Source organism: Vicugna pacos, chromosome 16 (genome assembly GCF_048564905.1).
Source record: "Vicugna pacos chromosome 16, VicPac4, whole genome shotgun sequence".
Classification (NCBI taxonomy): Eukaryota; Metazoa; Chordata; class Mammalia; order Artiodactyla; family Camelidae; genus Vicugna; species Vicugna pacos.
This window is the reverse complement of record NC_133002.1, coordinates 9,606,970-9,632,686: the sequence shown is the minus strand read 5'-3', so window position 1 is coordinate 9,632,686 and position 25,717 is coordinate 9,606,970. Positions and strand designations below refer to the sequence as shown.

The window sequence follows — 25,717 nt, the reverse complement described above, 5'->3', positions numbered from 1 at the left end:
ACTCCCGTGAAATTAATGAGGTTGTTTTTAAATAAGTTAGCTGCCCAGGAGAAGCACAGTGACCACTCAAAAGCTGCAACTGCTAGGGCTTTGAGAGATTTCTACTTTTAACTTGTATTTGGAAGGGAAAATTAAATGCTGATCCATAGTTTATTCTTTCAGGTTTCTCAAATCAGAAAAATAAGTTAAAGGTGGTGATTCTAGGGGGTCAAAAGGTAGGTTTAAAAAGGAATGCTACCTTTACATAATCTTGTCTATTACTAATGTTCCACAGGCCCTGGAGAACATAATAGTAACCACTTTGGCCAAGGAGATAAAGTCATATCAAAGATGATTTCAAGATAGAACAAAAAGGAATATGTTTAAAGTTAATGTTTATTTAAATGTTAACTTACCATCTGTTCCTGAACATCCCTTTTTGCCTGGGAAAACGCCTGTTGCAGCTCTTCAAGTAAGATCTCAGATGCTTGGGCTCTTAGGACAAGTGCAGAGATCTTGAAAGAAAAAAAAAATACATGCACAGAAAATATACAGTTAGGAATCCGGTTATTCTGAAACTAACCCTTCCATCTCCTGCTTATTTAATGTCCAAAACTGATTTATTAGTTCATCATAACCCACTCATCACTCATTCAACAGGTATGTGTGCATCTGCTGTGCACAAAGCCTCAGATATGCAGATGACACAAGACAGTACCAAAAGTCCCCAGGGGTCACATGCAGCCATACAGGAACAAGTGGCATTATATGGTTCTTGAGACAGATTTAATCCATGTGACCTACTTACAAATATTACTCATAAAGGCTTTAATTAAATATCAATAAAAAATTTTAAATTCTGTCCACAAAAAACCCCCACAGTCTAAAGGATAAATGGATCTTCTCTGAACTACCTGCAATCTTCTAAGATGGTTTATTTAAGAGCAACAGACACATGATAAATTCCCTTGAATTGGTTTTAATGTTCCTGAGGAGTTTATGTGAAAGTTGATGACTCATACATAAGAGTTATAAAATCAAAATAGATTTTAGACATTTAAAAATAATTATTGTCAGAATTCTGCTTCCAGGAGTGGCAGATTAGCTAATGTGAACCAAATTTCCTATTGAGAATGAAGAAAACTAAACAAAAATATGAAAGATATTGATCTGAAGTCATGGGAGAACAAGGCAAAAAAGAATCACAGAGCCAAGGACCACAATGAGGATACCTGGAGAACTGGGTGTAGCATCTGGAAAAACTCCTCTCCAGAAGCACATGCCAATTCCAAAAGAAACAGATGCAACAGTGAGACACTGAGCAGAGCATGTGAGAACCCTAGGACAGGGTGGCAAAAGTCACGAGTCCAAGACCCACCACACAAAGAGATCCCTGGTAAACACCCTACACTTTGCACTGGTTCCCCAAAGAGCCACACTCTAGAGTAAGAGAAGAATTTTAAATAATCCAACCTTCACAACTTCATATAATCTCAATTCCTTTAAACAGACTAAGGTGATCCAGGATTGTTACTACAACTAGTTGCCTGTCTCTCGTAAGAAAAATGGCTCTATGCTATTTCAGCAACTTTCATATATAATGTGTAGCACTCAAGTAAAAATGCACAAAAAAATATGATTTAAAAAAGGAAATGATAAAAAACCAAAACAGACAGCAGAACAGGTCTACCATGAAATCAGATATGTGAATTATTAGCAACAGACTTTAAAATAATTATATTTTATCTGTTTAGAAGTTGAGAACTGCCAGAAAACTGGAAACAATGAAAAAATAACCAAATAGAAATAAAGAACTAAAAAAAATCAATTATCCAAATGAAAAATTCAATTGAATAGTTAAACAGATCTTTTTGAAGAGAAATCAGCGACTTAGAAGACAGAGCTGAAGAAGATGAACAAAGACAAAAATGACAGGAAATACAGAAGAAAGGTTAAAGAAGCCATATATAGATGCTATGAGAAAGTCTAACAGATACAAATATTTGAAAGAAATAACGGCCAATGGAAATAGCTAGTAAAGCTAAAAATAAACCTATACAAAAACTCTGTCACTTCACTCCTACATATACTCAAGAGAAACGGGTCCACAGGTCTACCAAAAGACATGTACAGAATGTTAGAAAATGCATTCATTCACAACAGCCAAAAATCAGAAACAATTCAAATATGCCTTAACTGTAGAACGGATAAATGAATCATGGTATATTCATGCAGCAGAATATTCACAGCACTAAAATCTAACTACTGATTCACAGAACAATATGGATTAGTCTCACAGACATAATGACCAAACAGACCAGATGCAAAAGGCTGTATGATTCCATTTATATGAAGTCCAAGAACAAGCAACATTAAAACATTGCGTTAGAAGTTAGAAGACTGGCTTATCTCTATGTAGAGGCAGGTGGGGAATTTATTTATTAGTAAAGAGTATGAGTGTATTAGAAATGTTCTATATTTTGATTAATCTATATATATATGATTATTACCCTAGTACAATTCTTCACATATTAAAATGCATCAAATTGTACACTTGAGGTTTTTGCACTTTACTGTGTGTGTGTGTGTAAATATATATATATAAACAAAAACAAATTTTTAAAGAGACAATTGGCTAAGAATATTCCAATGTAAGACATCAATTAGGAGATCCAAGAAACCCTGTGAACTCCAAACAGCAGAAATACGATGAAAAATACACCTACGTATATAGCACAGCAAAACTGTTGATAACAAAAGCCAAACAATGGCATCTTTAAAATAGCCAGGGAAGAGTGGAGAGGGTATAGCTCAAGTAGCAGATCGCATGCTTAGCATGAAAGAGGTCCTGGGTTCAATCCCCAGTACCTTCTCTAAAAATAAAAAGATATAAATAAACCTAAAACAAACAAACAAATCCTAAATAAATTAATTAAATAGCCAGGGAAAACAACATTTTACCTTCAAAGGAGCAACAATAAAACTGATAGCAGACTTCTCATCAGAAACATGGAAGCCAGAAAAATGAAATAATAACTTCTAAGTGCTGAAAGAAAATAATGTAAGTACTCAGAATTCTATACCTTGCCAGAGTAGCCTTCTTAAATGAAGGTGGAAAGAAAAAGATAAGCCTAATAAAAATATGAGAGAATGGAGACTTGGCACTGTCCAGGATGGACTAAGCTCACCAAGGCCTTTCTCTTCCATGATTATAAATAAAAACTCTGGATAAAATACAAAAAGCAATGGTATACTTGAGGACTCTGAAAAATAAGCAAAAGCAAGACAGTTTAGGGAGGGAAATTAAAATGGGAAGAAACAACTTATACAGCAGTTCCTGTCTATTTGTATTTTTCCCCCTACTTTCCTGCCAGCATGAATTTGATAACTGCCCCAGTTAAAGCTGCAACAGTTGCAGCAGCACAAGACACACAACTGTCTTCTGATCACAAGGCCAGGACACGGTCCCTGGGAGTGAAGAATAGAGCAGTATTGAGAGGAGACAGCTAGAAAAAGAACCCCTGGTTCTGTCCACGAACCAGCACAGGTCTCACACTCAGCTTTGTGCTACACACACGTGGACAGATCCAAAGCAGCACTGCAGAAGCTTTTAAAAATGAACTGACTTACACTGTATAGCACAGGGAAATATACACAAAATGCTATGATAAATCACAGAGGAAAAAAAAAAATGAACTGACGTTGGAACTACCACTCACAGAAGGCAAAACAGAACTTACGAACTGAACCTACTCAGGTTAACAGAACCCAGAGTCTCACAATAAAATATTCATAATTTCCAAGATCAATCTAAAAGTACCTGACATAGAAAGAATTAGGAAAATGTGGCCAATTCTCAAGAGGAAAGAAAATCAGCACATGCCAACCCCATGATGACCCAGGCTGGAATTATCAGACTTTAACGTAGCTGTTGTAACTATGCTGCATGAAGTAAAGGTAAATACTCTTGAAACGAATGAAACAAAGTTCTCAGCAGAGAAAAAAACTATTAAAAAAGAAACAAATGAAAAATTTACTATAAATTACAGCACATAATTTGGTACAAAAATACACAGACTAATCAAATAAAACAGAGTCCTGAAACGGACCCACACATGCACAATTCACTTGATAGATAACAAATTTACCCTTATCTCCAGCATATACATAAATGTCAGTTCCAGATGGATTTTAAATATAAATGTGAGTGACTATAAACAATGAAGCTCCTACAAAATATACGAAAATTCTTTTTTTTAATTGGAGTACAATTACAGTGTGTCAACCTCTAGTGTACAGCACAATGTCCCAGTCATGCATGTACATACACATATATTCACTTTTATATTGAAAATTCTTCATAACCACAGGGTAAGAAAATATTTTTAAATCTCTAATCATAAAGAAAAGATCAATAAATTTGACTACATTAAAATTAAGAACTTTTGTTTATCAAAAGATGCCATTAAAATAAATGAAAATATAAGGTACTAAGTAGAAGACATCTGGGACACTTATCACCAAAAGGCTCTAATAAGACTATATAAAGAACTCCTATCAGAAAAACCAAAATTGAAAATTAAAAAGAAAAAAAAGACAACCCAGTAGAAAAATAAGCATAAGACTTGAGAAGTAATTTCACACACACACACACACACACACACACACACACACAATGATATCCCAATGGCCAACAGACATGATAAATGCTAAATAACTTCAATAATCTTAAGAGAAACGCAAACTAAGTCATAATGAAACACCATTACATACCCACCAAAAGGTCTATCATTAAAATAACTAATAAAATAGTCTCTGTCATGACTGTGAACCCACAGGAATTCTTCTCATACACTGCTGGTTAGAGTATAAATTCATACAACCACTTTGGAAAACTGTTTGGCATTATTATCTACAAAAGGTGACATACATTTTGAACATTTTGACCCAGACATTCCACTCTAGGCATATACCCGGCAGTCACATGTGCAACAAGCCATAAACAGCAATTTTGAAGTAGAATTATTCATAATACCCCAGAACTGGAAACAACCCAAACTCAACACTAAGATGGACAAATTATGATATTCATACAATGGTACAACTACACAACAATGAAAATAAACAACTGCCACATACACCATGAGTAGGATTCTTACATTGCTGAATGGAGGAAGACAGACACAAAAGAATACATACTATAGGATTCATTTGTTAAAAAAAAACAGACGAAACTAATCTAATGGTGTTAGAAGTTAGAACCATAGTTACTTCTGGGGAGGAAGCAGTAGGTGGAGGGGGAAACTGAGGGCTTTTGGGGTACCAGCTAATGTTCTATTACTTGATCTTGATGGTGGTTACACAGATGTTAGTTCAGATATGTTTGGTATATCTGTATGTATCTGGGTTTTTTCAGTGTATTACACTTTTTTAAAAGTCAAAAAGAAGATAACTAGTATCTTTCTTATCAGCAACTTTTTTGTGCAGCAGAAAAACCTAATAAGAATCAAAGGAGAAAGGAGAACCAGAGCCTCCTGGTAATTTACTAGCCAGTTCTTTCAAAAGTTTTTTTTTTTTTAATCTGTAAAACAAACACCAGAGAAACACCAGTTAGAGATATTTTTTATCTCAGGGAAAACAGAACTGCCAAATCTTCAGGGCAAGAAAGAAACATTACTGTTTTCAGAATTCTTTTATTTGAACAACCCAGTAATCTCCCATGGGTCACAATCTAAAAACCCTCATTTACCTGGTGACTTGAATCTTCAGTGCTCTGCTTTATGAAGTCTTCCAGTTCCTGTTTATCTTTCATTGTCTTCTCTAACTGGTCATTTGCTTGTCTTAGCATCACCTGTAGTTTTTTCACCTGAACAATTTTAAATTTAATTAGACAGAAGCACCAGAATTCTTTCATAAATTTAAAAAAAAAATCCCTAATTCCAGAAACTTTTAAAATCTAATCTTTTTTTCCTGAGAAACGGATTTCTCCATTTGGGAAAAAAAAAAAAGAGAGAGATGAAATACTTCATTCAATGACTACTGTGCTTTAACAGTTAAATCATTTTTCACATCCATTAATCGCATTTGAAAATATCTGCTTTTCTTCCCAGGTTCTCTAGGCTAGGGCAATGGCCTCCCTGACTCTATTCTATCCTCTGCCTCCAATCTACTATCCACACTAACACAGTAAGTATTTCTAAAACAAAAGTCAAGTCATATTATTTCCCTACTTGAAATCCATCAATGCCTCCCCAAATCTTCAGGGTAAAATTTAAATCCATCAGTCATCACCCCTCCCTCAATGATCTCATCATGGCCTTCCCTTTGTAGCTTCCTCTCCCACTATTTTCTCTTCCCCCCACCCCCCACACAAATACATCAACTATTCATATTTCCTAGAACACGTCATCTTCCTTTATAAATTCCCCTTTGTACATCTTTCCTCTCCTTGAATACTCTTTCCCCACTTCTTTTCCTAATTTTTACTCCAGCACTAAAACAAACTTTAGCTCAAATGTTACCTTCCCTGAGCCCATAGTTAAGTCAAATGGTTCTACCCTCCCCTAGTTAGTTCTACGCTGAACTGATAGTTGACTGGCAACACTGAAAGCTGCCAATGGGCAGTACTGTGTTCAATCCGTATCTGAATACCCAGAACCCAGCAAAGTGCTTGCACAGATGAAGCAAGAGTAAAAAGTCTACTGAATTGACTATGGAATGCAACACAGTGCACTCCCACACTACACTATCAGAAGCCAACTATATTAGCTTCACAAATAGCTTTGGGAATTTACTTTTGAGACATCTACAAAAAAAGCATATGTGGAGGAAATTAATGCCAATGTCATTTGAAAACAATAAATCATTCTAATCTGTTTAAGCTTATTTTGAAAGACTAGGGTAATAATTTTAATAATAATCAACAATTTAGAAATGAAAGGAAAAATTATCTTTTTTTTTTTTTACATATACTTTCACAAGCCTAATCTCATGAAATTCTACGTTATTTCTTAAATGTTACCAAGGAGCCCTTTATTAGGTACTGTATTTGGAAAGGCACTTACCAATCTCAGCACACCTAATCTACAAAATCTTACTTTCTGTGACCGTGTAAAATAACCTTAATCAATTCAACAAACTTATGTAATGAAGATTCCAAATACTGATTAATATAATATCCAGTTAAGCTTTTATTTGATTACAGGCAACAGTCAACCTCTTATCTCCCTGAATCTCCTTATCATAAAGCCCTTTCCATGTGTTATTCATAACAATAACATTTTTAGGCCTTGGGCAGAAGGAACAGGTTGGGAGGGGAGACACGCCAGCTGAGCTGACCTGTGTGGTGCTGGGGAATCTAACCAAAGACACAAAGCAGAAGTTGTACAGTGTGCTCCCACTGGACATGTAACTGACACTGCATATGCCAGATTATTCAGATTTAACAAGACGGATACACGTCATAAAGCAAATGAGAGGGGAGAAGCAAGTAATTCTGCACCTCCAATGAAAACAACAACAGCTCACCAATTTTGTACACCCCAAAGAAACTCACCTGGTCTCTTGTTTCAGCCTCCTGAATCTGAATTCCTTGTAACTGCTTTTCATAATTGGAACACATATCACAACGCCTACCGAGTTTATTTCCAGCATTATGTACCTGAAGGGCACCAAAATTACCTCTTATCAGGCAGAACAACGTAAGTCTACATCACACACTTGAGGAACACAAGCACAGTCTCAGTTATGTTACTTGAAGTAGAAAATGGAATAGACAACTTATTCAGGGACTCAGGGCAAGTAGGTACGTGAGAGCTGGACTCTAAAAAGTCATAAGCTCCAATACAAGTATGACAGAAAGACAAGGGACACAACTTTATCACCAAGAGGTTAAGAGACACAAAACACCACATTTGAGGGAAACACAAGGAAGCAAAAGGTACTACACCGTGGCACCCACAATCTAAACCAACACTACCCAAACCAAGACGGGGGCTGAGGGACGGGTGAGTGCCAATTAACCATTTCACCAGCTCCAATTACAAAGTAGGTATGAAACTATTAAGTAGCACCTTCTCACAAGCTTTGCATGAGACCAAGGAGAAGAGGTTCTTTCAGGCTTAGTAAGCTGTTTCACTTACTAATCAACAGCTTCCTTAAAAGAAGTAGCCCTGGGTAAAAGAAAGCACTGGAAGTCAGAAAACCTGGATTCTAACCCAAGTTTTGCTACTAAGTCAAAGAGGAAACTTGAGGACTCACTTGACCTTTCTGAGCCAGTTTCCTCACCTGTAATTTGGAGAAAATCATGCCCTGATTGTTTCACTATTACCACGAAGCTCAAAGAGAAGAGGTATGTGAAAGGGTTTTGTAATCTGCAAAGCATCATGCAAATACATATCTAAGTTTTTATCTCCTAATCTTACTTCTGAGTTTGTAAATAATATTAGGAGGAAATTAACCTCATTAAAAGTTGCCTTCTTTTCTCTCCCGTATTTTCCACCCCTTCCTTTCACTCTCAGCATCAACTGCTAATAAGCATTTGTACTTTAGACCTCAAGGAAAAATTGAAGAGGACTGAGATTATAGAAAACAGTAAAGCAAACCAAATTCAGGCTACACAAACTCAGCTATCCTATTCAGGCAGATCGCTCCAACTTCAGGGGTGTGACTTCAGGTGGAGAAGTTCACACTCAACGTGATCAGACAGTAAGTTCACTTTTCTGTCACAATCACCTGGAACAGCCAAAGCAGACAATGACAAGTGTCAGACAACATGGGCTAAAACTTTCTGCCAACAAGTGCGTGCAATGACTCCAGGGACTATCTCTTGAATGCACAACAAATCCAGAGCTAACCAGTATCTCTCAAAGTGAGCAAGAGGAAAAAAGTCAGGCAGCTAACTCACCTCTTTCTGCAGGAGGTTCCACTCGGTCTCACTGACTAAGCGGTAACCGCTGGGGGACACATAAGCGCTTTCCATTCCCTGGGTGACGCTGGAGAGGAGGGATGCCGTCTCTTCTTGTTCTGGCGTCATTGCCTTGATTGCTCTCTCCTGGTCTTTGGTTAACATAAACCCACTGGGCATTTGCAGTGACCCAAGGGAGGCAGTATCAAAGTTCTCAGACACCGAATCTGCTCCAACCAGTGGTCCAAAATCTGATTCGTCCAGGTTTCCAGCAGATTTTGCTTTGCAGTTATAGCCTAAAGCTTTGGATTGCAGGGAGCCTGAGGTTCCCAAGCTATCTGTAGATTGTGCTCTCCTGAGTCCATCTTTAAACATGTCATTGTCCGATTTACTGAATGGATCCCCAGATGGCAACAGTAAGTCTGCATCTAAGGAATGGACCGAACCATGGGTGCTATCTAAATGCTCCTAAAATGTGAAAACATATTGCCAAGTTAGACAATTCTTGTTATTTTCAAAGAGAAAAACTATCATACTTTATATTTTGCTGCATATTACTCATGATAATCATTAGTGTCCTGCCTCCTTACATTCACTGAACATTTACTGAGTGTCTTCTATATGCTGGGCACTAAACCATGCACTCAGGATACAACTGTGAGCAATCTTTGGCCTCAAAATGCCTTCAGTTTCATGAAAAAAATAAACAAGTAAACAGGCTTTTAGAATATCATATTTAATAAAATGACAGGCTACAGCTATGTACTGAATGCTCTGGGAGCTCAAGGAGAGGAATTCAGCCCAGACATAGGAATGAGGGAAGGTCTCCTAAAATTCAGTGTTGGCTATACTGAACATGAGGTGCCTGCTGTATATCCAAGTGGAGATGTGCACCCAGCAGAGGGACACAGAGGTCTTCAGACAGAGATAGGGGAGTCACCACCATATAGTAATACCTAAAGCCACAGCAGCAAAGCAGAACACTTAGGATGAGGAGGGTCAGTAGGATGAGATGAAGGCCAAGGGCAAGACCCTGAGAAACATCAATTTTGTCCATTTTCAGGATGGACAGAGGAAGGAGTAGCCAGAATAGAAGGGAAATAAGAATGATGTTGTACACTGGAAACCAAGGTTCAAGCAAGGTGTGATCAACACATTAAATAAGGGGTGCACTAAGTGAAAGACGCCAGACACAAAAAGGTCACATATGGTATGATTCCATCTATATGAAACCTCCAGAACAGGAAAATCCACAGAGACCAAAAACAAATCAGTGGTTGCCAGAGGCCGAGGGGAAAGGAAAGGAGAGAGTGACTCCTTAATGATACATGGGGGTCTCCTTTGAGGGTGATGAAAATGTTTTGAAACCAGACACAGGTAATGGCTGCACACTATAAATGTACTAACAGCCAATGAATTACACACTTTAAACAGTTAATTTTTGGTTATGTGAATTCCATCTCAATTTTTTTTACACATGGTGCAGCACAGTTCCAAAGTATTGTTAAATGCCATTCCTTGTAAATGAACTGAAGAAGACTGAAATACAGATTTTTTTTAATGTTTTAAAAATACTCTTACTTGGCCCCAGAACCTTCATTAAATAAATAAACAAACCTAATTTACCCACCACCACCCCCCCAGCAAAAAAACATTCTTACTTGCTATAATAAAAAGTTGACAAATTTTATGTTAATTACTCCATTTCTTTCTTTTTGAAGGTTTTTTTTAACCTGCAAAATTTAGACGGCTGAGGGACACAAATCTGGTACATACCGAGCTAGCTATGGCAAAGATCCCAAACAAACATCCTAAAAACACTGGAATGAGAGCCCACTGTGTCACCTTACAAAGGAACCTGACATCTAACGCTATCAAATACAATGCTACTGTGACACCAAAAAGGGAAGAGGATAAGGGCAAAAAACCTGTGAGGGCCATTTAAAACATACCAGCCTCCCATGCTGACAACAGTATGCACAAGGAACATATACTTCTAGGGGACAGTAAACTGTTACAAGGTTTCTGAAAGATGATTCAATAACATGTTCTAATACCTTAAAAGATGTACGCTCTTAAATTCAGCAGTTCTTTTCTCATGAACTTATACTAAGGAAGTAATCAGGTAAGTACATAATAATTTGTATATAAGGAAGAATTACATATAGTGGCATTATTCATAATTACGAAAAAAATTTTTACTAGTGAAAAATGAATAATTTGACTATCTGTTAGTGTGTTAATCATGTTCATTTCTGTATTTTATGTTTTTGACATTTTGAAGGCCTTGTTGGCCACAGAGACTGCCTCTCCCAAGCCAGCTAATTCCTAGAAATAATAAACAACTTGCCTATGAGTACATCTTTCATATCCAAATTAACCAATTCCAAATCCATACCCTGCAACCAACTCTGTTATCTAACTCTTATACACCAAGCCAGTATTTTCCCTACCCTAAATCTGACCAGGCATCAGAAAACTGAAGACAGGCTCTACACCACAAAACCCACCAGAGTTAGTCAAACCAGCCAGTCCTATGCTCTTTACCCTGCTCTGCCTTTTCCTCAAAAAACCCCAATAATGGCTGTGGTCTACACTTTCCCCTTGCCCGCTCTTCTGCCTCACGACCAACTCTGGTGCTTCTCCACGTGGGTCTGCACGATATGCCATGACTCTCATTTCTAGAGGGACTGTAACATTCAACTTTTCTTTCAATGGCATTAACCTCTCTGTGTTATCACTCAGTCACCTTTATAAACTAAAACCTGGCCACAAATCAATCTGTAGGAAATTAAGGAATTATGTTAAATTTACATGTCAGCCATTAAATATCACTTTAGGGGAAAACATTTACTGATGTGATAAAATCTTTAAAGATAGATTTAAGTGGGGGGGAAATGTACATAAAACATTATGTAGAGTTACAATCTGGATTATGTTTTAAAAGTAGAAATAGAAACACACACATTACCTTTGGAAATGAAAAAAGAAAAAGAGGGAAAGGAGAGGTACATACCAAAATGTTAAGTGGTGGCTATCTCTGGGTAGCAGAACTGTCAGTTATTTTTATTTTGTATGACTCTCTGTACTTTCCAAATTTTCCATAATGAACATACATTACTTTTGTAGTGAGAAAAGCATATTCTAAGCATCTGGTTAAAGAAGATATAAGATCCTACAAATTTTAAATGTCTTTAGCAATAAGTCTGACTAACTCTGTAAAGCATCCCATATTAGCTTTAAATCAATAGGTTAAAGTAAACTGGCATGACTCTCAACACGAAACAAGTACATTCAACATTCAAACTGCAAAATATCAGATCTGAAAGTCTGTAAGATATTTCAAATGTCAGGAAACAATGTTACGCATAATATATATAGTATAAATCTGTTAAAACAGGAAAAAAAATTTTAGCACTTCATTATAAATCACAACAAATCTTCCTTTCCTGTTTTCCTGTTAAAATATTTTTTGAAAAGTCTGAAACTTTCCCAAACATTCCTGGACATAGGACTGGATGATGCAGAAATCATATGATGTTTGGCAGTACCCAAAAACTGAGACACTCTCTTGGAAGTCTAACTATTAAAAAAATGCAAAGCAGAATCAGGCCAAGATTCTCAGTGTATGATCCAAAAGAATGTACAAAAACAATTACATCATACTTTTCAACGTCCACTAGGATTTTTAAAGCATATTTTTCAATGTCAAATAATCCATAAACATGGAAATATGAGCCATCAGGAAGTAGATTATACATGGCTCAGTGTAAATCTACAAACTAAACAGAAACACGATAATTTTCAAAGTGAGAAAAGACCCTTATCCAGTTTAACAGAAACTGGTTCACCAAGTGGAAAAAGGAGGAAGGGGTGGGGGAAGTGAATATGAGATTTGAAGCAGCGGGGACAGTATAAACAGTGTGTATGAGCATGGCCAGCTAGTAGAAAGGTCTGGCTGGCTATGATGAAGTGGAGAGCATGGTTAAGGCTGGAAGGGTCCGTAACTGTGAAGGCCCTTGTATGGCAGGCTGGGGACCTTAGTTTTTACCCTAACGGCAACTAACAGAAGCATTTCCTTCCCTGAAGAGGGGATTATCAGCTTGAGTCTTGAAGGATGAACAGGATTCCACAACTCAGAAAGGCAGAGGGAGGTGAGCATTCCAGGTGAAGGAACTAACATGCAAGGTGGAGAGCAGAGCACAAGACAACAACCAATGCGGCTAAAACAGGGTCTTGACTCTGAGTGAGGACCTTGCACTCAATTCCATAGGTAATGGGAGTCAGCGGCAGTTCTGAAAAGGGGAGTAGTCTGACTACAGCTGCACGTGAGAAAAACAACTCTGACAGTAATGCTGAGGGTGCAGTGGAATGGGACTGACCGAAGACAGGAAACGTAACAAGGAGACCCTCTGCCAGCGTGGGTGAGAGTTGCTGAGGCCACAGGAGCATCACTTCATCTTTCCACCTCCAGGTCTCTCTACTCTACCTGAAATGTCCCACCCACCCCGTCACAATCTGCCAACCCCCACCCTGTCCTCAGGGCTTAGGATCTATTACTTGTTAATACTCAAGTACATGCTACAGGGACAGGGAATTAAGTGTTTCAACACTGTAGATAATCTCTTTTAAACAAAAGCTCAAAGTATTAGCAACATTTATTATTCATATCAATTTGCGGATAGTATTTACATTTTCTTCTGTTGTTTTAATTGTGGAACCACTAAAGAACATCTGTTTCACAGACCGTGAGGGAAACTGCAACGCGTTTCTAACAGTCCTACCGATAATGCTGTAAAAACAACTGAAAACAAGTAACATCATTGTGCTACTACGCACTTCCCATATGAACAATGCAACTGACTGATAGATGAGAAGCTAAAAATGTTAACATCACGTATACAGTGATTTTAACTACAGATTCACTATACCTCCTCATTTGACAACTGGGCTGAAGGTTCTTCGTGAGTTAAAGCACACACTACTGGTATTTTTACTTCTTCCTCAGCATCTGTTTTTTTGGGATCCTTTCTCTTATTAAGTCTTTGTTGTTCATCTTCCTCCTAAAAGTCAGGAAGAAAAAAATATACATATTACCCAGGTAATCTATACTTAATGATTCATAGTTATTTAATCATTCAAAACAAATAAAAAAGAACAGAGTTTTATGATAAGAAAAAACTGGACACTGAAATTTGTTTTATAATCACATCTAAGGACATCTAGTCACAATAAAATGTTTTTATACTATGTACAAAAAGTATGAATCCTGGTGTAAAAAAAAAATCAGGAAAAAGCTTCTAAGAAAAGTATACCATGTGAAAGGCAAAACAAAAGAAAGCAAATGACCCCCTCTTCTTCAAGTGATCTGAGAAAGAAAATTTATATAGAATGTTCCTTCAAGTTATTGTGGAAAACAAAACAGGAAAAAGTTAACAGAATTCCATATCCGTTAGAAACATGTACAAATGTGTATGAAATACAAAGGAATGACTGAAGATGATGTAATAATTCACTCAACAAAGATGAATAAGACACCCTCAGTGCCTCCCACAAAACAGTCTAGTGGGGAGGGACAACACATAGTCACATTACTATACACGTATGTACAAGGTTATACAGGAGAAAAAAACAAAGATTTCATCTGAGAGCTAGAAGAGGGGCCCAAAGAAGGTAACACTTCAGCTGGATCTTGAAGAATCAGTCAGATGAGTCTGTCAATTGTGTGAGAGGAGACAAGCAAGGGTTCCAGGGAGAAAGGAAGCGCATACGAAGGCACGGGGCACTGAAGGGCAGACACGTAGGGAGGTGCTGAAGAATCTTATGTGACTGAAAAGGGGGCAGGCACATGAGTAGTGAGGGGCGTGGAGAAGGCGCTAGTGATTAAGTGCTTACTATGAATTCAGAGATTGGATCAAGCCTCAGATATGCCGTTTCCTAACCTCACTGGAAAGTTTTGTTGTGTGTCTGTCTGTTTTGGGAGCCATATGAGACAAAGCTTTATATATAAAGCCTTTTAGCACAATGCTGGCATATATTGGCCTTAAATGACCAGTTTTAATGGGCTGCAGGAAGAGCATGATTAGATCTGTACTTTAGAATCTAAATCCTTAAGTTGACTGTCTACATACAAGATGAATGAGTCAGAATCAAGAGACAGAAATTTTAAAAGGAAATTTCTGAAAAAATCTAAATTAAATTATACAAGATAATTTAAAATATTTCTTACAATACCTAGAAAAGCATCTACATAGCTATCCTAGGGAAATACCTGCACATATAAACAACGTAGAACAGAGTATTAGGTGCAACACTGTTTGAAATGACAGACAGAAAAAAAAGGAAGAAAGAAAGAAACTATCTAGATGCCCACTACAAAAAGAAGAATGAAATCAGTTACAGTATAACCAGTTAACAAAACTAAGACAGAACTCTGATGTGAAGATACATCCAAGACATCCTTATGAGACATATAAATTACAGAATAATTACTTACACTATGATACCAGATGTATGGGTAGGGGAGGGGGAAATACACACTTTTATAAACACACAGAAGTGGTCTGGAAGACTACCTTCCAAACTGATCATATCTGTTTACAAAAGTAGTTACTCTTGAGAGGGGAGATGTGTGAGACAGTACTTTACCACTTTATACAAACAAAAGATTTTTAACCCGAGGATGTATTTGTTTTATTCACGTACTTTAAAAAATTTCTTTTAAGCAGGAAGAAAACAGGATCCTGGGTATGCAGCACTCTAGACACCTGCCTTTTCATATCACTCAGCCTCTCCATCCCCACTGTCACCTTCTAATAAGGCTTTTAGAGCAATTTCACAAAAGACATGGCCTGGCCCAACATAATTCAGGAGCCCTAGAAGAACTGGACAGACCCGTAGACAAAAGATTTTCACAGAAATATGCACTGTTACATCCTGTAGACTCTGAAGAGGATCATTTCTAGTTTCCTTCCCCCCAGACAAGGCCATTTTAAAGTTGAAAAACAAAATCCCTCAAATGCAGCTATTATGTTTTTTGAAATGGTACACATGGCTTTGTTTCAGGCTTAAGTCAATCTATAATATGCATAAAGTAATAAAATCATGTGTGAGCTGGGGAAATTTATTAACAAAACAAGTCCTACAGAACTGCTATTCACCTGATCTTTCTTCTTTAGTTCTTCAACTTGTCGTAGCTGTTCTGAAGTTAGCACAATTTCCATTCGCTGCATGTCCCGCATCAGCAAACGCTGAGATTCCAGGAACTGGTCATTGGCTTTCTGCCACGTGTGTTTTAACTGGTTATGTTGTTGTCGCTCTTGCTCCAACAGATGGCAAACTGTTTAGGAATCCGCCAATCAAAAAAACTGTATTTTAATGGTAGGCAATTTCTTTAACATAGGATTACTGGACCAGATCTGGCTGGTGGTGACGCCGGTGTCAGATTCTGCCTCTGACAAGAACCCAGGGGCAACCTGTTGTTGGATAAGGCAACTGTCCCCATACCACCTCTCTAAGCAGAGTCTCCCAAAGTGTGCTCCTAGGAAGAGGAACGTGTGAAAAAAAGATTTCTGTGCTCATTAAGTTTTGGAAACCTTGGGTTAAAAACTTTTCTTTAAGGATTTATTTACTACTGCAGGACTTTGAACTCAGGGTCTTAAGTACGTCTATGTTCTCTTGTAAGCTGATATAAAATACAGTATCTCCCAAATTTACTTGAACAAAAAATTCTTTCCATAGTGCCCTTAACAAGTGTTCTAGGGAATACACTTCGGGAAACATTGCTCTAAAGGCCAAAGGTACAGTAACTACTCCTAACTGTCTTTAGAACATTCTGATAAATGCTATCCAGGAATCCTTCTTGAATCCATTTAGTTTTAACCTCTCAGGAGAAGCCAAAGAATCTTTGTAAATGCTTGTGTTGTTGATACTCATCAGCGTGGCCATCTTCTTCGGAGAAAAAGAGCAGAAGGTATCATCTATCTGTCCATCTACCCAGTCACCCAAGCCAGAAACCAGAGAAACAATTCATACTTCTGACTGTCCTCACCCAAGACATTCAGCTGTGACAGGGGCCTTCTAAAGCTGCCTCCTGTGGGGTATGACGTGCACCTTCCGCCTCTGCCTTAGATTTAGGACTCAGACAGCCACAACAGGAGCCCCCTTATTACTCTTCCTGCCATTTGTCTGGCCCTCTCGAGTCAACCCTCCACACTGCTGGTAAACCGACCTTCTAAAAGAGAAAACATTACCACTCTGAGGTTTAAAACCTTTCAGAGAAGCCTAACACAAAAGGCCACGTATATAATCCCATTTATACAGAAGTCCAGAATAGGCAAATCTAAGGGACAGAAAGTAGATTAGTGATTGCTAAGGACTCGGGGGGGAGAAGAGAATAGGAAATGACTGATAATGGGTAGGATTTCTTTTTGGAGTAATGAAAACGTTCTGGAATTAGTGGTCACAGTGTACAACTTTGTGAATATATTAAAAAAAAAAAACACTGAATCAGACACCTTAAAAGAGTGAACTTCATGGCACGTGAAATATCTCAGCAAAGCTGTTATTTAGGGGAAAAAAGTTTTGAAACCCTTTAGAGGCCCCTTATTACCCGTATGATAAAATCCAAAATCCTTAGCATAAAGGTCTCCGGGATCTGGCCCATGTGTACCCCTCCCATCTCACAACAGAAGTCATAGATATTTTTGTATCTCAGCACAGTTACTGCAGGTATCTTAATATATTAGTTATGCTCATCATCACTTCAAAGTCACAGTAGTTATTAGACCTGCTACTAGACTTTGTTATTTAATGCACTGATAAAACAGCACATTACTATGTAAGTTTTCACTTATTTATGTTTTGATAACTGTTTTATAATATAATTGGTTTAAAAATTCTATGTGTTTTATGTATTAAAAACATTATTCTGGGGGGAGAGTATAGCTCAAGTGGTAGAGCACATGCTTAGCAAACACAAGGTCCTGGGTTCAACTCCCAGTACCTCCTCTAAAAAAATACGTAAGTAAACCTAATTACCTCCCTCCCCCCCCCCAAAAAAATTAAACAAAACGAAACATTCTGAGAGGGCTTCACAAAACTGCCAAAGGAGTCTATGACACAAAAAGGTTAAGAACCCCAGGTATGTAAGATTCACTAGAAGAATTAAAGACAAAAGTATATTTTTATTTTAGCAGGAAAGGATGAGCCTTCTTCCCGTATCCTGAGAAAATAGTCAATTTCTGCATCATTCTGCTACCAAGCTAGTGAAATCAGAGATGCTATTTAAGGACACCAGAATACACCATCTGCCCTCTCTGTCCCATTTTCACTTTTGCTAACCCACCTCTATCAAATGGGGGGAAAGCAGTTTAAGCAGAAATTCCCTGCTACCTTCTTGCCCAGAGCTTGTGCTTTGTGAAGTTATTAAAGGGGTCTTGGAGGAAAGAGAAGCCATTAACAACCCAAGCATTTTTGCAGACCTGACAACCCCAGCTTTTCATGAGAACATTCAAACCAACTGCAAAGCTTAAACTGAATTACTAGCATATTGGATCAGTATTTTATAATTTGTTATTGTTATTTATCAATACCAATTTTACTCACACAGTTCTCTTAGAGACTAAGATTAAAAATATAAAGAATATATACCTACCTTCATGTAATTCCTTCCGAAGTTTCTCAGCATCTTCCTGTAAAACGGACTTCTGAGTATTCAAAACAGCTACGTACATTTCTAGATCAGTCCTACAAGATTTCTCAGCTTCCAGATAGTGATTCAGTTCTTTAACCTGAAAAAAATACAATTCTATTAAGCTAAAACTTCCAACAATTTCTGCCTCAGGTATAATGGTTAGTTCTGGATGTGCCTTAAAAAAATTCACATTTATATTTACATAAGTTTAAATTTACCCCCAAAATTAACATTTATAATTAATTAAAAAACAAACACATACTTACTACAGAAAACTGGGAAAATAACATATTTAATAGTAGGCATTATCCATAATCATTACCAGAGTAAATATACAATTGAGATTACATATAACAGTTTTGTACCTTGCTTTTAAAAGGTGGTTCCAATTTGTATTCCCAGAGCAACACACACATGCTCATTTTATCACAAACTCAGTGAACCCAGGTTGTTGTTTTTTTAAACAGTACTTTTAAAAGATATAAATGGTATCATACTCTTGTAAGTCTGCTTTTCTTTGATTTCTGGTGAGGTAATTCCAAATGCCTTAAATTTACAAAAAGGAGACATTTTCACAGACATACATTCATTTATGGAAGGAAAAAAGAGGAAGTCATGATGGAAAAAATAACTTCTCTCACACTGCAGTGAACACAAACTTGAAGGCAAGTGCAGAATACTTTTTCAAATCATATCTTTTTTAAATGCCTTATGTCTGTTGAACAATTACCTATAATTAAGTATTAACAATATAGTCTAATATCTGAAATAGTTATAACCAAAATAAAATGCAATCTTGCCCCAGAAAGTGATTATAGAATCATTTGCTTTACTCTGTCTTACAAATTGTCCCTCCTAAACTTTGGCCATTTAAGCTTTCAACTTTTTCAAATTGTTATGTCTAACTTCACTTTCAAGGTCAAATTTATGCCTTCTATCTTCCCAATTCTTCAACATGAAATAGCCAACTGATCTGTTTTCAGTTATCTTTACTCCTGGAACATTAACACAATACATCAGCACTGGTCACAGACTAAAATGATTATTTAAGCTGCCACTTGACGCTTCACTGGAGACTGTCAGTGTCAACCAAATACATACTAACCAAGCATGACAAAGTGCTACCTGTTATGAGGCACCTTCCCGATCACCGAGAGGTGATGGTAGAAGATAGTCAATGAGGCAGATATAAAGTGGTGGTATATAACCACTAATTCTATCAGCTGTTACTTCTTAGAATAAATATTTGATTCTATTAATAATTAACTAACTTCTAACATTCAAAAGCTATTGAGCAGAACTCTAGGAAGATGGTGGCAACGAATATATGGTATCTGAAGTTCCTTGAATTTCATACACCCTAAAAACAGAGCTACTAAAATAACAAAACTCAAAACGCACGAACACCTACCAAAGAAAAAGGTGGTAATTAGAGGTTGGGGACAAACCACTGAAAGCTACTTATGTGGACTTAAATGGAATCAGCACCTATGCTGGAGAAAGTAAAGGGAAACAACAGGGACCCAAGAACCCCAAAATATTCAACTGGGATTCCAACTTGACAACAGCAGTTCAAAGTGAGAAGAATTTCAGACCCTCCAATAGTGGGTAAACACAAAAATTTGTGCTGTAAGGCTTACCATCTGGTTAGGGTAAAAGGGTATTCCATTTTCACTTACATGTCCCTGACTGCTAGTGAGACTGAAATCTTTTCACATTCCTTAACTATTCAGGTTTTCTCTTTTGTGAATTGCTCGTTCACACTCTTTGTTTCTCCGTTAGGCCATCTGTCACTCACGGACATGGCAACTTTTATTAATTTTGGACGCTAATTTCTGTCAGGTATATAAGGTACAGGTAACTTCTAATAGTCTACAGTTCTCTTTTCAACTTTTTGTGGTATTCTTTAGTAAGGTAGTGCTATATTCTAATATAGGCAAATTTGTCAATCTCTTCTTCCACAGTTCAGTTTCTTCTCTTAAGAAATGTTTTTGTGCCTCACATATTCTCTTTGTTTAACATCTAAAAGTTTTAAAGATTTACTTTCACTCTAAAGTTTTTAATTTACTGAAATTAATTTTTGAAAAGTAGGAGGCAGAAAGCTAACTTCACTTTATTCCATATTTATAACTAGTTACTCAAAAAACCTGTGTTTTAACAATCCATTTTGTTCCCACTGATTTGTAATGCCACCTGTCATGTATCAAACTTCCATAGACATATGGGTATATTTCCAGGCTCTCTCTTGTTTCACTGGTCCATTTGTTTAATCCCTAAATCAACAACGAACTATCTTAATTACAGTACTACTGTAGTAGTAAAACTACTTTAAGTCTTCATATTGGTAGGTAGGGCAAGTCTCCTCATCGTGCCTTCATCAAAATTTTGCTGGGTATATTTTTGGTCCTTTGCTTGTCCACATGAATTCTAGGATCCACTTATCAAGTTCTTTACTAAACCCTGCTGGATTTCGAGGGGAATTCTGAATTTACAGATTAATTTGGGAAATACTGCCTGCTTTACAATACAGTATCTCTTCACTCGGGAGCACACATGTATTCAAATATTCACTTATAATGTATTCCACAAAGATCTTACTCATTTTTATTCAGATATATTCTCAGGTAACTTACATAGTTGTTTCTTTTGTTGGGTATTTTTTCTGCTGTCGTGAATAGGAATTTTTCCCCTTTGCATTACTAGAGTCTATAACCACTATTACCTCTGCATGTTGATCTTGCTGAAAACAACTTTCCAGAACTCTTATTAGGTCTAATTAGCTGTACATTCGCTTGCTTTCCTATATAGAAAAATCAGTTTCATCGCTTTCTTTCTAGTTATGCCTCATTTATCTTGTCTTGCTACATCATCTAAGACCACGTAAACGATCTGAACAAAATCACCGGGCACAGGTCTCCCCGCTACTGTTCCTGTCATTAATGGTAAGGCTGCTCTGCTAAACATTCATCATCAAGTATGATATTTGTTGAAGATCTGATTTAAAAAACCCTTTATTAAAGTTACTGGGTGTTTAAATTTACCAAATGCCTTTTTGAATCTAAGATGAATTTCTTACTCTTCCCCTATAATCTTTTTATGTGGTATATAATAACAATAATAGGTTTTCTGGTGCTATACGATCCTAAATTCCTGGGACTATCCCTATTTGATAATGATGTCTTTTTTTTTTCCTTTTCTTTTTCTTATTAAAAGCTACACTGCTGAAAATTTTTGCTTCTGTATTCCTAAGACAGATCTATAATTTTCTTGTAATACTTTTCTGTCAGTTTGTTTGCAATGAAGTTATGTAAGTTTCATAAAATGAGCTGGAGAGCTTTCCCTCTTTTTCTATTCTCTAACACAGTCTGTAAAATATAAGGATTATCTCTGTCCAAGAGATTTGGAAAAACTTGCCTGCAAAACTAATTAAGTCAAATGTCTTCTGGAGGAAAGGAGACAGAAGAAAGAAAGTTTTGACTCTACATTCACTTTCATTAACAGTTACTAACTACTTCAGCTTTTGTATTTTATCTTGAGATAATTTTGGTTAATTATTTTTATTGGAAATTTTTCATCAAATGACAGCATTTCAAATTTACTGCTGTGATATTGTTCATACTATTTACTACACTTAAATCTCTACTGATGTGTTCTTTTTTTTTTTTAGATTCTTGAGTAAAAAATTCAAACCACTCTAAATATTTTACAATTCCTTCTTCCATATGAGTTAATTTTTTCATTTCCTTTTAATTTTGGCTATCACTTTATTGTAAATAATTTAACAGAGATTTGGGTCTGTATAAGACCAAATCTTTGAAATCTGATGACACTTCCTTTGTGACATTATGAAAAGTATAACGTACCCAAAATAACAATACTTTATTCTAGGCACTATCCTAAGTGCCTTACATGTGTTAACTTATATAATCCTCATAACAGCCTTATGAGGGAGGTAGTATTATTATCCCCATTTTACAGTCAAGCAAGCCAAAGTACAGTAAAATTAAGTAATTTGCCCAAGATCATCCAACTCATACATGTTGAACTCTTCACTATACATTCTACTGCTGTATAAAATAGTCTCTCTCCCTCTTGGGTACAGGATTCTGTGTCTATTTCATGTCAATTATTAATCAAGTTGCTCAAAACTCTTATATCCCTACAAATACTTTTTTTTCTGCTAGCACTATCACTTGAATATCATTTACCCTCATAATTGTCACTTTTAGTTCACAACTCAAGGCTATGTAAGGTGCAATCATATGCATGACTCTCGTATCTTATGCTGGATTATAAAGTAGAAGGGAGTCCCTCTTCATCTTTATTAATTCTTTTCTCCTTTCATCCTACCTGTTTCATATTACAACTGCTATATACCTTTCTTTTGATTAGAATTTACATGGCATATCTTTAAATATCTTTTTTTCGATCTTACCTTGCAGTTTTAAGTATATCTCTTCTAAGCAATATAAATTTAGATTTTTAAAATCCAGTCTCTTTTACTAGGTAATTACCTGTTTACTTTTACTAGGATTATTGATATAGCCTCATTTCTACATTCCTAAATTTATTTCTACATTACTATTTTGTGCTTTTGCTTACTACCCTTAAAATTTCTCTTCTTTCTTTCCTACTTTTTAAATTAATTATTAAAATGTTTGACATTCCCTTATATTTTTCTGTTTTGTTTTTATGGCCAGTAAATCCAGCCGTGCTATAGTTACTTCATCTCTAAAAGATCAATTCTGGAGCTGATGCCAGAAAACAAAGTTAACTTTGAACAACTTATTTTCCTTCATAAGAAAACAAAAGAAGGAGGGAGGGTATAGCTCAATAGTAGAGTAAGCATACTTAGCATGCAGGAGGTCCTGGGTTCAATTCCTAGAATCTCCATTAAAATAAATAAATACATACACACATACCTAATTACTCCACCAATACACACACACACACACACACACACACACAAACAAGTTCTCATTTTGATAAGAAAATAAACACTGATTTTGTAAAAAAGCAGCATAAGCATCACTATTGGGATTACTTAAAATATCCATACAGGCAAAATCATCTCCAAGTATTTTCTTGCATTTTAAACAAAGCAAAAGTCTTCAGATGCATGGTCTAAATTACAGTTTTACTCCCTTAATATTCTAATTTTGCTCATAGCAATAGGGCAGAACCTCGGTTTCAAGCAAATGGATTACAATGTTTCACAACCTTTGAGGCCTCCAGCTCTTTAATCTTGTCTTCAGCCTCTGTCAGTTTATCTTTCAAAGCTGCAATTTCCTTCTCCATAGGCATCACAACAGACCGAAGTTTTTCAGCGTCCTCTTGGGCCTATGGTTAAAAAGAATTAAATGCTACAACTTACTAATTTAATGCTTTTCTAAGAAATTCTGACCTCCCCAACCTGTTAAAATTAGTGTAATAAATAAGTCTAGCAAGCACTGTATTAGCACTCACAAAATTGAACCACGTCTAACTTTTAAATGCTGCATTACTTTGAATGTCAAGTCATAATCATAGCTTTCCCAAATATTCCCAGATATTCCCAAGAATTTGGGAGTAAGCAGGAAAATTGATTTACTATGACAAATTTGACTCTTTAATTAACTGAGCTGGAAAATATCCTTATATAAAAGGAAATGCATATAATAAATACTTTATTTTTATCATTCTGGTTAATAAATTAATGAAACTATAATTTCTTACAAATGATTAAAGGGCTGATTAATTTTTAACATAAAAAATAGAATTTATTTTCTAAAATATTAGAAAATTATGTTGCTATAAAAAGGCTTCCATCTAACTATTCAGAGCATTATTTTACTTCTGCTATCTAAATAAAACAAACACAAAGAATGACCTCTAAAACCATACTGTTTTCCACCCTCCATTCTCAAAAACATGGATTAAAAGCAAACATCCATAAACTTAAATTGGTAAGAAATTTCATTTTCATATGTCTATGTATGTGTATGTGTATACACACACACACACACACACACACACACACAGAAACAAAGGCAGACTCAAAAAGTTAGTTTTTTTCCCTTCTAGTGAAAATGAAAATTAATCTTATTCACTGAATTTAAAAGAGCTCAAGCTTTTCCTAAATTGTTCATGATACAGAAAATATTATCTATGCCCAAATGTAAGTGGAGATTTTAAAAAAAAAAGACCATATTTCTCAGAAAAGAGGGATGGCACTTTGTTTTCCAGTGCTTGCAAAGTCATTTCATTGTTTATTTTATTTTGAACTAAGTTCTGTTTGGGAAAGACACATGAGCTTAAGATATCTTCAGTCAAAGCTAATTTGGGATGCTTATAGAGGTCTGCTGATAAAAATTAGCAGGGGAAAAAAGGAGAGAAGCAAAGAATGTAATACAGCTTGAGTAATTTACTAATGCAAAGATGACCTCACAACTCCAAGTGGTGCATATCATAATAAACAAAATTTCCAAAGATGACTTTTTTTAAATGACAGGTCAACTAAAAACAAAGAAAATCTGAGAAATTGTCTCAGCCAAGAGAAGCCTAAGGACATAACTAAATGTAACATGGTATCCTGGATGGGATCTTGGAACAGAAAAAAAGACTTGGGTTAAAAACTAATAAAATATGAGTACAAAGAAAGGACTTTAGTTAACAAAAATCAGTATTGATTTATTGTAACAAATATACCATATTAACATAAGATGTTAATAGGGGAAACTGGGAGTAGAGTATATGGGAACTCCATAGTCTCCTCACAATTTTTCTATAAATCAAAAACCATTTTAAAAAATAAGGTTTATTTGAAAAACTAAGGAATAAACTTTTAAAATGACAAAAGCGAAGGGTGGGTATAGCTCAGTGGTAAAGCACATGCTTAGCATGCACGAGGGGCTGGGTTCAATCCCCAGTACCCACATTTAAAAATAAAAAAAAAAATGGTGAGTAGCAGATTGCAGAAATCATGATTATGAATATATTATTAGGATGAAAGAAAAACTATCTTCATGTGAATGGCACTTCACCATTCACATGGTGACATGAATGTGGCTCAGAATGAAATTTCTAATGATAGTATCAACTATGAATTCGTCTCAAACAACTTCATAGAACTGAAGGCTGTCTACTTTGGATAACTACAG

At 36.2% G+C, this 25,717-nt stretch overlaps 1 protein-coding gene across 1 annotated transcript in view; it reads right to left on the bottom strand.

The window, feature by feature from the left end:
* The window catches only part of RABEP1 (rabaptin, RAB GTPase binding effector protein 1), a 94,725-nt gene that overhangs the window by 13,326 nt on the left and 55,682 nt on the right, over positions 1-25,717 (bottom strand). The window contains exons 5-12 of the mRNA XM_072940585.1: positions 23,799-23,918; positions 18,540-18,675; positions 16,045-16,223; positions 13,816-13,947; positions 8,885-9,352; positions 7,535-7,639; positions 5,729-5,845; positions 396-494 (exon numbers count right to left, since the gene is read on the bottom strand). Coding sequence (XP_072796686.1) covers positions 396-494; positions 5,729-5,845; positions 7,535-7,639; positions 8,885-9,352; positions 13,816-13,947; positions 16,045-16,223; positions 18,540-18,675; positions 23,799-23,918 — 1,356 coding nt within the window. The remainder of the gene's footprint in view (positions 1-395; positions 495-5,728; positions 5,846-7,534; positions 7,640-8,884; positions 9,353-13,815; positions 13,948-16,044; positions 16,224-18,539; positions 18,676-23,798; positions 23,919-25,717) is intronic.